The sequence below is a fragment of the Microplitis demolitor genome, chromosome 9 (assembly GCF_026212275.2).
Source record: "Microplitis demolitor isolate Queensland-Clemson2020A chromosome 9, iyMicDemo2.1a, whole genome shotgun sequence".
In the NCBI taxonomy this organism is placed as follows: domain Eukaryota; kingdom Metazoa; phylum Arthropoda; class Insecta; order Hymenoptera; family Braconidae; genus Microplitis; species Microplitis demolitor.
The window spans coordinates 2,352,707-2,370,237 of record NC_068553.1 but is presented as its reverse complement, the minus strand read 5'-3'; the positions used below and the strand labels follow the sequence as shown (position 1 = coordinate 2,370,237).

At 26.5% G+C, this 17,531-nt stretch overlaps 1 protein-coding gene across 1 annotated transcript; it reads right to left on the bottom strand.

Moving 5' to 3' along the window:
• Positions 1–148: 148 nt before the first annotated feature.
• LOC103577098 (protein glass) lies at positions 149–13,634 on the bottom strand. The gene is made up of 3 exons (XM_008557599.2): positions 13,292–13,634; positions 12,899–13,168; positions 149–1,988 (listed from the first exon to the last, which is right to left on the bottom strand). Exons 2-3 carry the CDS (start codon positions 13,166–13,168, stop codon positions 780–782), a joined length of 1,479 nt encoding a protein of 492 aa, XP_008555821.1. The 5' UTR covers positions 13,292–13,634; the 3' UTR covers positions 149–779.
• Between the last annotated feature and the right edge of the window lie 3,897 nt (positions 13,635–17,531).

The following is a 17,531-nucleotide window of genomic DNA, read 5'->3' as shown; positions in this document are numbered from 1 at the left end:
TACGAATCAGCAGAATTGAAAACTAAAATGAGATACAAAAACGTTTAGCAACCGTTGCTATGTCTATAGATTTTGTTCAATTGAATAATTTTTATACTTTGTTTCTAAAAAAATCAAAATTTTCACTTTTATAGGAAACTTCATTCCATCTTACTAATAGACAGAAACAAAATCTCTAAAAAATTTTCCAGTAACTATAAAATTGTTGCTAGTAACCTTATTTTTATTTCGAAATAGAAAGTTTTTATTTCTGACTATTCAATACAGAAAACTTCATTCCATCTTACGAATCAGCCGAATTGAAAACTAAAATGAGATAAAAAAATTTTTAGCAACCGTTTTGCTATGTCTCTAGTTCTTGTACAATTGAATAATTTTTATACTTTGTTTCTAAAAAAATCAAAATTTTCGCTTCCATAGGAAACTTCATTCCATCTTACGAATAACCAGCAACAAAATCCATGAAAAATTTATCTCAGTATTCTAAAAATTGTTGCTTTTAATACGATTCCTATCTCAAAAAACAAAGTTTCCATTTTAAAATATTCAATACAAGGAACTTCATTCCATCTTACGAATAAATAAAACTAAAAACCTAAAAATCAGGTAAATATTTCCTTAGCAACCGTTGCCATAGAAAAAAAGTAACTGTAATTACATTAATAATTAATAGTTGATAATTATTAAAAAATAATTTATTGGCTTAATATTTTTAGTTGTCTGTCTGTTTGTTATCGTTATATTTAAACTTTAAATTATTTTAAAAATAATTATTGCCATTAACTAGACGGTTCAAATACACGCTCAGCCTCATGGTCATCTGCTTCAGAAATTTCAGCAGAACAAGCAGCACTAGGGTCCAATCTTTCTTCTTCATCCATTGTTGTGTCCATGACAGAGTCCATCTGACTCGTACCATCAATCTGTACCTCAACTTGTTGATCATCAACAACTATCGGATGACCATGTCCTCTACCACCAACAGATCCTACCATACTATCCTTATCCATTGGATGTTTTTTCATATGCGTCGTTAAATTACCACTGTGATAAAATTCTTTTCCACATATTTTACACTGAAATGGTTTAATACCCGAGTGTATACGTTCATGTATTGATAAATTCCCACTATGACGAAATTCTTTACTACAAACATTACATTTGTATGGTTTAACACCAGAATGTGTACGTAAATGCGTTGATAAATTACCCGAATGACTGAACATTTTACCGCAAATTTGGCATGCATATGGACGTTCACCAGAATGTGTACGCATATGAATCGCTAAATTACCACTGTGTGTAAAACATTTATCACATTGATTACATTTATATGGACGCTCACCATTATGTGTACGCATATGAATAAATAAATTACTTTTATGACCAAATTCTTTAAAACAAACTTCACATTGACATTTAGGTTTTATTTTGGCTGGTGAATTTGATGTTGATGAATTGTTAGTTGAACCGGGACCACCACTACTACCACCGTTACCATTACCAGGACCAGGACCGTTTGGTCCAGTGGGTCCTGGTGTCCCTGGTAGACCTGGTCCAGGTGTACCAGGTAGTCCAGGTGTTGATGTATCGGAATTACGTGAACTGGACGCCTCTAATGTTGTTGTGGTATCGATTGTTGATGTACCGGTTGTTGTTGATGGGCTAGATGCTGTACCAGGTGCTGATGTGTTACCCAGATGTCCTGGTCGTGTAAATGTTGAGCCAAGTGGGGTCAGTGTTGGGATTATAAGCGAATTTTTTGGTGGCCTACCAGGTCCGTTGTGACGAACGGGAAATGTCTGAGTACGCATGAATGCTATTGTGTGATTGGCCATGGAATGCGCGGGTATCGGCGGGGGCGATAACAATATTTGGGAGCTTTCTGATGATGGCAGACATGATGGATGCTCACGTGGTGGCTTGGGGTCTTGGCTGTAAACAGTCTCCTGGTGAATATATGATGGTCCGGGTAATCTTTCGGAATGCTAGAAATTTTAATTGTTTTTTTTAAATTCAATTTGGGAATCATTTTTATTATTATTTTCATTCAGAGGACTTTTTTTTTAGTTTTTTGAAATTTCATTTGTTCTTACAAAAACAAAAAGTTAATTCATTTTTGAATTAATGAAATATTGTCATGCAAATTTATTGGTCTGTAAATTATTAAATTTTTTTCAATATTTTTTTTTAATTTTAAATAGTATATTAACGCAGTGAATGGAAGGTGCTTTCGAAAATGAGTGTGATTGGTTCACAAGCCGTTAGCTGAGTGTTGCCAACACACGAGTGTCGAAAGCCCTTCCTACTCATTCCGTTACAAGAGTTTTTGCATCGAATGGTAAGAAAGGATGTCTTTCATTGATAAAAAAGAACACTACATTAAATTTAATCTTTTAACTAACCTAAAATAATATTCAACCCTATTAATAAAAAATTCTTGTATTATTTCTGATGCAAAAGATTGTTAAATGATAATAGTAACAATTGAACATAATTTAATTGATTTTAATGATAATTTAATATTATTTTCAAAATATTGATTCTCAGCTAAAAATAATTATAGTTTTGAGTCAAGGTCTATATAGTGAATTGCACATTATAACTAAATACAGTAAGATGATTTTCTATAGCCTGAGACTTTCTGTTATCCTAACTTGAGAAAAATCAGCTCGATAAAAAATTTTCAGGAGGTCGTTCACGAATTTTGAAAATATCTAAAATGATCGAAACTTGAATTTTTTTATTTCAAATTTTTTCTTTCTCGTGGCGGCAATAGTTTATATTTGTAAAATCATGACTATGCTGAAAATTTAAGCCCAAAATTTAAATATTTAAACCTCGCTCAAGAATTTTGAATGTTTCCGAGTGCTGTCTTTTGGACGTTTTCGAGCGACCCTTGAATATTAATAATAAAGCTTCTCGATTATTTTTCAGCATCAATTTGCATCACAATGAATAAAAATATAACCAGAGAAATAGAAATAATAAGTTATTTACATACTTTTTAGGTAGATTTCTTTAGAAATCGGCCTATTGCAATGGGTCTCATGATTATCACAGAATTTTGTCACCATATGTCTTATTTTACCTCGTAGAGTCGGAAAATACCATTCGCTCAAAAGTTTATATATGTATGTATGTATATACATATATATATATTAGGGTGCTCCGTTTCTGGCGAAAGTATTTTTTTTGTTGCTCATCAAGCAAAATATTGTTTTTTATGCTAAAACAAAAATTTCTGCCAAGTTTGAGCTCTTAATTCCAATCCTAAGTACTTTCCATTTGATTCCCAAGGTTTCTCACTTAAAATACACGTAAATAAAATTACTTTTTTTTCAACTTTCTAATACTCAGCTGCGTTTTATGATATCGACGCGGTTTTGGTCACAAATTGTAGGACATTTAGTGTTCTTCAAAAGTGCCCATAGTAACTTAGCTGTAATTCCAGCTGTTTCACTGATGTCCGCTGAGGAAGCCATTTTTCGAATCAAATTGACCTTTATCGGCTTGCAGAACGTAAACCAATGGATGCACACCAAAAATGTAAAGGGGAATTTTATAGGAAATTTTATTCCCTTCAAAAAAAGCCCTATGAGTCAAGTCGCTAAAGTCCATAGTTTCTGAGTTATAGGAGTTTTAGTAATTTAAAAAATATAATATTAAAAAAAAAAATGAAAATTGCTATTTTATTTTTTAAATTATTAAAATTCCTATAAATCGGCTACTATGGACTTTAGCGACTTGACTCATAGAGCTTTTTTTGAAGGAAATAAAATTTCCTATAAAATTCCCATTTACATTTTTGGTGTGCATTCATTGGCTTACATTCTACAAGCCAATAAAGGTCAATTTGATACGAAAAATGACTTCCTCACCGGACATCAGTGAAACAGCTGGAATTACAGCTAAGTTACTATGGGCACTTTTGAAGAACACTAAATGCCCTACAATTTGTGACCAAAACCGCGTCGATATCATGAAACGCAGCTGAGTATTAAAAAGTTGAAAAAAAAGTAATTTAATTTACGTGTATTTTAAGTGAGATACCTTGGAAATCAAATGGAAAGTACTTAGGATTGGAATTAAGAGCTCAAACTTGGCAGAAATTTTTGTTTTAGCATAAAAAACAATATTTTGCTTGATGAGCAACAAAAAAAATACTTTCGCCAGAAACGAAGCACCCTAATATATATACAATATAACGCGCCTTATCTTCACGATAGCGCCCGCAATTTTTAACGGATCTTAATGAAATTTTATACACTTATTTAGTGGACGATTACCTCGATCAAGTTCGAAGATAAAATAAGCCCAATCGGTCGATTAGTTTGGAAGTTGTGGGTGTTTGAAATTTTTTTTGATTTTCATAAAAATGAACTTTCTGGCTTTATCCTAAAATAACTTTTGAACCGAAAATAATAACGCAATTCTGTAAAAAGTATCTTAAAATTTGAACAATTAGCTTCAATTTTCACTGTAATACTAGATTTTTTGAAACATCTTCTCTAACAATTTGATGATATCGAAAATTTCACAAAAAATAAAAAAACTTAGTTTTGCAGCTTAGTCTTCTAATAACTTCTAATTGATAAGGCATAACTTATTTCCTTGAAATTCATATTTAAGCTTACAATATAAGTATTAATTACACTATTGTAGGTTTATTGTATTTATATAAGAAATTTACCTTTCCATTCCGGGTAAGGCCAGATGGTTTTTTTTTTTTTTTTTTTTCAATTTTTAGGTTTTTTCGCTTATTCAAAACTTAACAAATTTTATAGTTTAAGACCGTCTAGAATATTTTGGGCTATGAAAAAATTATATGTTAGTGGAATGGCGATGATTGAGTTATAAAAAAATATAAAAACTAATTCAAAGTATTAGTCACGTATTATCAGTTAATATTCAAAATTCTTGAGCGCCGTTTAAATATTTGAATATTTGATCGAAAAAAAAAAAAATAGTCGGTTTTTTGGAATCACCTTAATATATATAAAGTGTACATTTGTCATATTTTTCACGAACAATGTGGATATTCTTCGCGATATTTATTCTTTGTAATGTCATTTTTAACCAATCAAAGACAAGCTTTGAGTAGCAAAAAATAATTTATTTGAATTTTGAAAATCGGTAGTTTTGTATTTTTTTTTTTTTTTCTAATTCGAATGCTAAATTTTTGCGTTTGGATAAATAATTAATTTATGAATGTAAAAAAAAAGTATAATTTTTTTTAAACGTTCAGTAAACAAATCATATGAAAAATAACGTTTAGTTTTTTTTGAGTTTTCATAGGATATTTTATTCTGAAAAATTTTATTTTAGTTTTTAAATGCCAAAAAAAAAAATTTTTTAGTTTTGATTTAATGAAAAATTGTCATGTAAATTCATTGACTTGTAGATTCTGAAATTTTTTTAATTCGAAAAATTTTTTATTTGAATTTTTAAAATAACTTTTTTTTTTTTTTTTTTTTTTTCAATTGAATGTTAAACTTCCTGCGTTTGTATAATAACTATACTAATAAATGTAATAAAAAAAAGATAATTTTTTTTTTATTTGATTACTTACGAAATTCTGATTTATAAATAAATTAATCTGGATTTTTTTTTAATTTTGAAATCAAAAAAAAAATTAATGTTTACCATTTATTTTATCAAAATTGTTGGTTTAAAAACAAATAATTTGTTGAATAAAAGACACCAATAAATAACATTTTTTTTATCGGACAGTAAAAAAAAGACATAAAATATAAAAATATAAATGTCATAAAAAAAAAAAAAAAAGAATTTAACTATTAGTAAACTTGGAAATTACGCCGCTGATTAATAAATTTTAATTTTTTCGTTAAATTTTGTTATAAAAACTGTTATGAGAATTAATAAGATCTGGGAAAGAATAATCGAGATCTATATAAATCTGATTTGATTTTTTTTTTAGATCAATGTAAAATTAATGTTGATAGATTCAGATCAATGGGATTGGAATAATGAACAAAATGAGCTAGCATACGAAGATCTACATAGATCGTAGATTTCTGTAGATCCTATAAGGTAATAAATATAGATCAATACGGATTTAATAATAACAAGATAAATGAGTTAGAGTAGACGAATATATAAATCGATCTATTTAAATGTATGAGAATCTATTTTGGTCTATGTTGATCTAGATCGATAAAGATCTAATTAAATTTTTATAGATCTTAATAGATTTATCTCAATAAGCTCATATAGATTGTAGTAGATCTATAAACATCTAAATAAATGCATTTAGATCTTAGTGAATTTATATAGATCTGAGTGGATCTATAGATTTTAACGGATCTATATGAATCTTAGTAGATTTATACAGATCTACATAGATCTAAATAAATGCATATAGATCTAAATAGATTTAACTCAATGCACGTACAATGCAATAAATCTAAATTAAGATCTAAATGAATTAACGAAGATCTAAATCGACCCACTAAGTTCAAAGTAAATTCACACAAATCTTAGGTCTATATAAATCTAAAGATATTCACTCATATCTTATTAGATTCACATAAATTTAAAATGATCGATATAGATCTTTATAGAATTACTTAGATCTAAATATCGCGTTACTAAAACCAAAAGGGCGTATCTCAAAATATACGCCCTTTTGGTTCTGCAGAACCAAAAGGGCGTATAAAATTTTTTTTTTTTGCTCCAATCAATGTAAAAATATTGAAAACATTAAAATCTATGGAAAAAACGAAAAAAAAAATTTTTTTGTTTTATGCCCTTTTGGTTTTAAGCAAAAATTTTTTTAAAGTCATAAGGGCGTATCCTATTTTTTCGGTTTATTATTAATTATAGGTCAGAGTAAGCAAAAAAATTGCAAGGGTAATAAGAATTATCACTCCACAACTTAATTTATCTGAACAAATATTTATTTGAATAAAAAACCAAATTTCTTTATTTAATTTTGATCGAATCTTAAGTTTGTCACAATTTTTTTAATTCAACAATTAATGTAAAAAATATGCATAATTCGGGAACGAAAAAATTCTAAATTCTATGAGTGCTGTGAAATTTAATTTAATCAAATTAAAAAAATGCACATTTAGATTGTTCAATTTTTCAAAGGTGCATTTTTTCATTTTTCAATCAAAGTTTCATTTTCTGTTTCCTGTTTTTTTTTTTTGCTTTTTATTTTCAAAAATCAATTACCGTTGTTCTTGAGAATTGTTATGGTTCTAAAATACCAATATATCAAAGCAAGTTTAATGACCTAAATCATTTTTGTGCATCAGGCACCGTCCCACAAAAATATTATCAATATTATTAAAGATTAATTTTCAGCGATGGTAATAGTTTATAAATTTTTTTATTATTGTCAAGTTATGTTCTAAAAAAAATTTTAAAAAATTTTTTTCATACTCTTAGCTACAGATGATTCTGACGATGGAGATGGTATAGGACTAATACCCTGATGAATTTATTTTTTCTCTATTTTTTATTTGTTTTTTCACTTAAATAAATATTTGTTCATATAAATTAAATTGTGGAGTGATAATTTTTATTAAGCTGGCAATTTTTTTTCTTACTCTTACCTATAATTGATAATAAATCGAAAAAACAGGATACGCCCTTATGATTTTAAAAAAATTTTTTCTTAAAACCAAAAAGGCGTAAAACAAAAAAAAAATTTCTTTCGTTTTTTCAATAGATTTTAATGTTGTCAACATTTTTACATTGATTGAAGCAAAAAAGTTTTTTTATACGCCCTTTTGGTTCTGCAGAACCAAAAGGGCGTATATTTTGAGATACGCCCTTATGGTTTTAGTAACGCGATATATATTAACGTAAATTTAAATAGATCTCCATACATCCATATAAATTTACCTAGATCTAAACTGATCCATACAAATTACTTAGATCTTAATAAATTTACATTTCAAAAGATCCGCATAAATCCAAAAAGATCTACAGACTTGAATAAACAAAAAACTTCATTTTAATCTAAATAGATCTTATTAAATTCCCATCTATCGAAAGAAAACTAGAATTCTCTCTGATATAAATCCTCACTAAATTATTTAAAAATTTCCCAGAAAAAATATGAAAAAAAGAAAAATTATCTAACCTCCAAAGAATTTAAATAAGATAATTATAAAAAAAATTGAAGAAATACCTTCTAAATAACTAAATATCAACTCATGGTGACCACAGATTATTGAAACTGAAATTCCCTGACTTTTCCAGGTATTCTAGTCAAATAATTAAAAAATTCCCTGACCATATAGTAATATTAAATCTTTGGAAATATTTATTTAATCAAACATAAAATAATATAAGTCTGTTCGATAAACAATCAATCATTGCCTTTATATGAAACTTTATTTAATTATTTGTCAATGTTCATAATTTTTTTTTATTTATTAAATGAATAATTTTTTATTTTTTATTTTAAATTTATGATTTTATATAACTTACTCTATAATAAAATATAAATAAACTTTTCATTTTCACTAGGATAAATTTAATAAATAAGAACGTTTTATAGAATATTAATAAAATATTAATCAAGTACGCGAATAATAAATATAGTGAAACTTATTAGTTCAATACTTATGTATATTTTTAATGTTTTTGCTTTTTTAACTTGTCAATATGCATGTTAATAGCTTGAAGATCCTGACGTTTGATTTCTATTAAGACTTTTTTTTTAACAGCCTTTTTGATTCTAACTGCTTCATTTTTCGCTATTAGAATCAATTTCTACTAATTTTTTTTCAAGATGATCTTACAATCGTATTCGCGCTGCGCCACTTTTTGAACAGTTTCGACAGAAAAAAAAATTTATCGGATTTCAGTCAAAAAATAAGTAAAACTTTTTCCAGCTTTGTGACGAAATCCACTGACTTTTCCCTGAAATTTTCAGCATACTTATAATTCCCTCACATTTTCAGGTTTTCCAGATTTTCCCAAATTGTGGCCACCATGTTAATTAACGCATATAGATCTTAGTAGATCTACATAAATCTAAATAAATTGGCATAAATTTAAATAAATTTATGTAGATGTTAGTGAATCTTTATAGTCGTAAATAAATGCATATATATTTTAGTAGATCTAAGGTAAGGGGCCCAGTTTCTGACCTTTTAAGAGTGCCGGTTGAGGTTATACCGTAATAGTTAATGTAAGATTTAACTTAATGAGAAAAAAAAATTTTTATCAACTCAAGTCATGTGCGTAAAATAATTATTTGAATTGAATTAATAATTTAAATTGACGTTGTAAAAATTGACTCTCAGAGGCCCAGTTTCTGACCGTCAGAATTCTTCAGGTCGCACTTTCTGACCCTCACAGTGGCCTGGTTTCTGGCCCTCACATTAAACCATGATTATGAAGTACTTACTAAGTTTTAATAAACTAAAATTATTGTTCAGATAAATAAATTACATATTTATTATAACAAATTAATATTTTTTTTTAATATTTAAAATATAAATAGATAGTCATAGTATAAAACACTGCAGAAATGAAAAAATTAAAATCATTTGTTAAGCCACTCTGGTTCATTTTTTTTTTCCTCTATTATATCACTCCAAAAAGATATTTTCAAGATCTAAATATGACCTTTTATTTATAAAAAATAAATATTAAATGTCAATTGATACCTGTATTATAATAATTGATACCTGTATGTATTTTAATAATTGATACCTGTATGTCGCACCTTCCAACGTCAATTGTTTAGACTACACTGAAAAAATGGCTTCCTTAGCCACCTACGACTAAAACATTTTTTTTTATTCAGTTTATAATTTCGATGTTTTTTAAATTGCCATTAATTAGGCTCAGAATAGATTACTATAAATTAAGAAAAAATGGGTTTTCTTATTAAAGTTATAGTTTTTTAAGTAAGTTAGAAAAAAGTTGAAAAGGTCAGAAACTGGGTCATGGTCAAACACAGGGTCTCTAATAGATCGATATAAATTCATAGAAATCGACATAGATCTAAATGAATTACCTGAGATCTAAAAAAAAATTAACAAAATTAAATTTCCCTCCAATATGAATTTCTACTAAATTACTTAAAATTTTCCCGCAAAAAATATAAAAAAAACAAATGATCCATTTAACCTCCAAATAATTAAAATAAAATAATTATTTTTCTTATTGATCACAAACCAGCATGACAATAGAAATAGATTTAAAAAATACCCTCTGAATAAATAAAATATTAATGATCCTAAAGTTAGCAGACAACAATTTTTGGTTTCTTCATCAACAAATCAATAAAAAAAAAAAAAACTGAAAATATGCACATGTGGAAAATGAAAAAAGCTACAGGTGCATTTTTAAAAATATTTTTTTTTATAATCAATCGTTTTTGAAAAAAATCAAAAAGTCATTAGATGTCGGGCAACTTCAGTATCATAAATATGAGTGTGAATGTAATTGACAAATAACATTTTTTTAAATTTTTGAGTAAATAAATAAATTGTATGTTTTGGAGTGGTCGTTAAAAATTAAATTTTCTCAAACGCCCCATAAAAAGCTTCTTTTTAGAAAAATAGTACGTGGGGACTTGGTATTTTCTTTTCAAGTAAAAAGAACACGTGCCTCAGGATGATCAAAGATTATTATTCAATACCATCACGTTTTTTTTTAATATCTCATGAAATGATGCAGATTACAGAAAAAACTCATACGAACAATTTTGTAGGAAATTTAATTCTTGACAAAAATGGTCATATTCATTTTTTTTATAAACTATATAGTATATATATGTATGAAGATATTTTAAAAAAAGTTTTTTAGATCTTATCAATTGAACATTTAAAGAATTATGAATGTTAAAAATAAAGTTTTTTTTTAAATATAAACAACTTCGTAACTCGTAACATATCAATTATTAATCCCTGATTCAGAAATCTAATTTCGAATGATTCAAACACGATCCAAAACAATTCAAAGTTGGTACAATTGGCTATACATAGGAAAACACTAACATGGATTGAATCATTCCAAATTAGATATCTGAATCAGGAATACTTGATATAGTTTTTTAATACACGAAAAGAAAATTCTACTAAAATTTACAATGTTAACATCGTAATCGTGCACTAGACTTTCATTGGCGTCAATTTTTAAATGTCTTATTTCAAAATTTACTATAGTAATTATTTAAATTACGATGTTAAATAGTAAATAATAAAACCTACATTGTAATTTTAACAATTCCGGGTCGAAAAATTCGATCTGATTTTAGTCTATTTAGACTATTTGATCTGTTTTTGATCTTTTACAATAATTTTAAGATGTTTTCTACCTGTTGTTCTAAAAAACAATTGCATTATGGGCAGACCAAACTAGATTTGTTCTCGAACTTTGAAAAATTTTAGTTCTGAAAATTTGCAAGGACAAAACTAGATTAAATTATGAACTTATAAAATTTTCATTTATGGGCAATATTTATAAAAAAAATATTAAGTTACAGAATTGATTGTTTTGTTTACTATTTATTCAGTATCTTTTGTTTAAAAATGGCGGCAGTTGATGAAAGTTTGACAGCTTAATTTTGAGTTGTCTTGACTGAATATTTATAGCATTGAATAAAAGTGATAAAATAACTCTAGAAATGTAAAAAAAAATTTTCTTATTTACTGGATAAAATCGAAAATATTTTAGCATTAGAAAACATCAAAATTCTTGTGACATCTTATTACGGAAGCGCATTAGTGTTTCAAATATTAAGAAAATTAAAATAAATTTTTAAATCTAGATTATTATTATTATTTATATTATTAAAAAGTTCTGTTTTAGATCTAAAAGCGATTAAAAACAGACTAAAAATTATAGTAAATAAATTCTGTTTTTGTCCTTAAAAACAATTGAACGCAGGCCAATAATTCCAATAAAAAAGTCTATTTTTTGTCTAAGCCCGATTTAAAACAGACTAAATATCATATGAAAATAAGCCTGATATTGGCCTAGATAAGGAATAGTACGGGCAAAAACAGATTAAATTCCTATGTAAAATACGATTTATAAACTTGAATTAAAGGAAAAATATTTGAATTTATCAGTTATTTTAAAACAGATCTAATTTTTTGACCCGGGAAAGACTATGGTAAATTTTGAAATAAGACATTTAAAAATTGACGTCAATGAAAGTCTAGTCTACGATTACAATATTAACTTCGTAAATTTTGCTAGAATTATCTTTCCATGTATTTGAAAAAAAATGTTTTCAACATTCGTAATCCTTAAAAAGCTCAATTCAAGATCTAAAAAAAATTTTTTTTAAATATCTTCATAAATACACATCTTATAAAAAAAATGAACATGACCTTTTTCGTCAAGAATTTAATTCCTTACAAAATTGTTTCTACGATTTTTTCCTTTAATCTGCATATTTCATGAGATATTTAAAAAAGAAATTTTTTAGATCTTATTCTTAAAATGTTCAACTGCCAAAATTAAAAATAGTTTTTTTAAAATATCTTCATAATTACACATTTTATAAAAAAAAAGAACATGACCTTTTTTGTCAAGAATTTAATTCCCTACAAAATCTTTCCTATGATTTTTTTCTTTAATCTGCATATTTTATGAGATATTTAAAAAAAACCGCGATTGTATCCAAAAATAATTTTTGATCATCCTGAGGCATGTTCTTTTTTACTAAAAAAGAAAAAACCAAATTCCCCACGTATTTTTTCACTAAAAAGAATCTTTTTATGGGGCGCCTGAGAAAATTTGCTTTTTAACAACCACCCTAGTAAGTAAAATAAAGATAAAAAAATGCGTATTCAGATAAATAGAAAATGCGCGCATTTTTTAAAATTTATAAATTATCTCACGTCCGGTACATTCACGCTCGAGTAATAAATGTGTACTTGATAATAAAACATACTTGTAACAAATTATGTTGACCGGTTGATTTATTTAAAGATGCATCAATATGCCCTGCTGCAGCTGCCGCTGATTGCATTTGGGATTGACTCCAAAATTGTGGTAATTGGCGATACATGTATTCGACGTCTTGGTGTGTAAATAGGGGATACTCTTGATGATGGTGATGGTGGTGATGATGATGATGATTATTCTGTAAACCATTTGATGCCGTTTGATTCTCTTCTTCAACACTTGAATACTCTTGCTTTATAGGTACAATACTAAACATCTTTAAAATAAATTTGAATAAAAAAAAAATTAAAGGAAAAAAAAAGTTAAAAAAAAAGTGTTTTTTTTTTTCTTAATTATTATTATTAGAATTTTTATTAATAAAATAATTAAAAATACTTACATTGTTATAAAAAAAAAGATAAATAATTTATAATTGTGGATTTAATTGATACAAATTATAGGTTATCACATTGTCGTACTGCTGGTTGGTGAAATATTTATTGTATTTAATGTGAGTGAAAAAAAATTTTTTTAAAATTAAATTTAAATACGCTTATTATTCACACACACGTTTTTGGATAATTGTTAAATAATATGTGGTATTTTTTTATTTGGATAAAGATGTGACATTTGGTAACAAACTTTATTTATATGAGTTATTTGTATATCAACAATTAGACATATCGAGAGAGTAAAAAATATGAGAGAATGTTGGTTGAGGAGGTAATTTTGTTGTGTATGTATGTGTGATTATGTTTAATAGACTTTAGTTACGTATTCTTGTGCTTGAGGTCTCTGTTGGCGGGAGAAAAAAAATTTTTTAATTGCGCGCGTTAGTTTGTTATGCGCGGGAAATTTCAAATTTGCTTTTTAAATATTTCATTTAAATAAATGTATATACATTAGGGTGACCCAAAAAAACTTACTATTTTTTTTTTCGAGTCTCTTATGAAAATTCGTTGGCTTACGATGTTTTAAGAAGCCTCTCCGAAAATCGACGATAAAAAATTTTCAAAAAGTCGCTCGCGAATTTTGGAAACATCTAAAATGATTGAAATTTGATTTTTTATTTCAAATTTTTTTCTTTCTCGTAGCAGCAATAGTTTATACTTGTGAAATCATAACTACGTTGGAAATTTAAGCCCAACATTTAAATATTTAAACCTCGCTCAAGAATTTTTAATGTTTCCGAGTGCTGTCTTTTGAACGTTTTCGAGCGACCCTTGAATATTAATAATAAAGCTTCTCGATTATTTTTCAGCATCAATTTGCATCACAATGAATAAAAATATAACCAGAGAAATAGAAATAATAAGTTATTTACATACTTTTTAGGTAGATTTCTTTAGAAATCGGCCTATTGCAATGGGTCTCATGATCGAATTATCACAGAATTTTGTCACCATATGTCTTATTTTACTTCGTAGAGTCAAAAAATACCATCCGCTCAAAAATTTATATATGTATGTATATATATATATATATATATATATATATATATATATATATATATATATATATATATATATATATATATAACGCGCCTTGTCATCACGGTAGCGCCCGCAATTCTTAACGGATCTTAATGAAATTTTATACACTTATTTATTGGGCGATTACCTTGATCAAGTTCGAAAATGAACCCAATCGGTCGATTAGTTTGAAAGTTGTGGGTGTTTGAAATTTTTTCTGATTTTCATAAAAATGAACTTTCTGGCTTTATCCTAAAATAACTTTTGAACCGAAAATAATAACTCAATTCTGTAAAAAGTATCTCAAAATTTGAACAATTAGCTTCAATTTTCACTGTAATACTAGATTTCTTGAAACATCTTTTCTAACAATTTGATGATATCGAAAATTTCACAAAAAATAAAAAAGCTTATTTTTGCAGCTTAGTTTTCTAATAACTTCTAAATAATAAGGCATTACCCATTTCCTTCAATAGTAGTTAATCTTTCTAGTGCGATCGTGTTTAAGACGTGAGTGTGAAGATTGGTGCCCGAGCCGAAGGCGAATTATTTTTAGATTCGATTTTACCGTTTGATACATATTGAAGAAAAGCCAGCTCGTGACATTTAGTAACTATTCAACAAAGTAAATTTAAAAATCAAAAAGTAAAAAATATCTCTCCAGTTGAGATCTTTTTGATGTCATATGTTGACGTCATTCGTTGCGTCTCAAATTTTGATGTCTCACAGACGTCAAATAGCAATTTTAAACTTACGTCAAATTTATGTGAAGGTTGACGTCAAAGAGAACTCAAAAGTTGACATTTAAATTCTTTATGTGTACCGTACGTCACTGAGACGACAAAACCCTAATAGGACAGTTTGCCCGAGCAAAAGTTTACTGTACAAAAGTTTCGTTAAATTTTTCGTCAAATTTCCGTCAACTTCGGACTTTTCCATTTTTTAAGACAATTTATATGCAATTTGATATCGAATTTGAAGTAAATTTACTACCCGAATTAGAATGCAAATTTACTCTAAAAGTTGACTAGAAAAAAGTTGTCTTTAATTTTCGCGCAAATTTTATGTCAATTTGCTTACCTTCTCAAATGGTAAAAACAAACATTACCGACTGTTGTTTTTTCGTAAAAGTTTACCTTTAAATTGAAGAAAAATTGACCGCAAATTTTTATTTTGAATTTTTGCTGTGAAATTGTCGGCAAATTCAGACAGTAAATTTCAAGTAATTTCAACATCAAATTGCCCTCAATTTTAAGCTAGAGTGGCTATTCGGGAAGTTTCAGCTGAAAAATTGCGCTAAAACTCTAGTTATATGGGTATAAAACTTTCATTTAACTCAATGAAACTATAGTAAAAAATTTGGAAAATCCAAAAGTGCACGACTCATAATGCTCATTTATTATGAAATAACAAAAAAATGGCGGGAAGCACGAACAAATTTAAAATATTTAAAATTTGTTGTTGTTTTTTTTTTTATTATATTAGTAATTTATTATAATTATAAAAGAATTTTCTTAAAATATCTCGATTAATAACAAAAAAAAAAAAAATACATATATATATATATATGTATATATACATAAACAAATAAAAAAAAGAGAATTCCCTGTGGAAAAAGTCTTATAAATTCCCATACAATTTATAAAAATTTTATAAGATTCTATAAGATAGAAAAATTTCTATAAGACCCAAAAAATTTCTCATATAAATATTTATAAGCATTTATGAGTTTGAACTTTATTCTATTTGTCTACACTGATAGAAGGATTTGTTTAGGAGTAATAAATTGATTTATTAAATTTTTCTCAACTGACTTTTTTGGATTTAACAAATATTTAGTAATTATTAACAATATTTATTTTAATGAAATAAGTAACTTCTTTATTATTAAGAAATATTTTTAATGCTAACAAAGTCTTATTAACATAAAAGAAATATTTGTTAGCACCAAACAAGGCTTGTTAATATTTAATAAATATTTCTTAGACGAATTTGTCGGTAGAGGGCTACACACGAGCCTGTAGTGGTGTACAAGTATTAAAAAAGCTATATGTGTGTGTCGTTGCGACGTCATATTTTTTACTCCGTTCTAGCTTGCATTGTTGGTTAAACGTAACCTACAACTGAAGCTCTCATATACTTAAATAATATTTATATCAGAAGTGTTTTGTAAATTGTCATCCATATTATAAATATGAAAATATGGAAGCCTTGTTAATTTTATTCAGTTCAATTTTAATCAAATATAAAACCATTAAAAACACATGTACTATCAAACGGATTTTATGTTATTTCTCAGCGTAGTTTAATATAAGAAATTTTAATTTGTTTATTCTAGTTATAGTGTTAATTACTATGAAATTGTATTTTGAAATTAAAAGAACAGAAAATTTTATACGATGGTTGTTTTAGTTATTTTTGTTTATAAATATAAATATTAATGAATGTGTGTAGCTGCATGCAAAAACATATATAGATATATATTCTTGAACTGTGTGATTTTATGAATTAAATTTTAATAAATAAGTTAATAGATAATTTCTTAAATATAAAAAAAAAATTTGTTCAAATAATAAAAAATATATTAAATATAAAATATTCATTTATTAATTATTAAAAAGTGATTCATTAAATGTTAAAAAGTGATTTATTAAATACTAATAAATCATTTTTTAAATGGAAAGAAATCGTTTATTAAATATTAACAAATCGTTTATTAGATGCTAAGAAATATTTATTAAATACAAAAAAATGATGTTTAAGAAATGATTTGTTAAATATTAATAAATATTTCTTAACTAAAGCTCCGTTAAGAAATAATTTGTTAAATATTAACAAATCTTTTTTAATACTAAGAAATCCTTCTATCAGTGTATAAAAAAATATTCGGAAATAATTTTGTAGGAAATTGAATGCTCTACAAAAAAGGTATCTTATATTTTTTACGTAAACCTCACCATTCTAATAATATTGACGGTTTAAGTTTGATCATTTTAAGACAAATTTCATAATTCTTTATGAATTTTATAACTTGACAATAAATGACTATTATAAAATGCGCAATACAAATTTTTGTAGGAAATAAACTGCTCTATAAAAATGGTGTCTTATGTTTTGGCGATAAAATTAAGCGTTCAAAATATATTCATCATCAAGCTTTCATATATA

Coding starts and splice junctions, on each gene's coding strand:
- LOC103577098 (XM_008557599.2), bottom strand. CDS start 13,168: ATGTTTAGTATTGTACCTATAAAGCAAGAGTATTCAAGTGTTGAAGAA. Junction 1,989..12,898: donor GTCAACATAATTTGTTACAA/GTATGTTTTATT, acceptor TAAAATTTCTAG/CATTCCGAAAGATTACCCGG.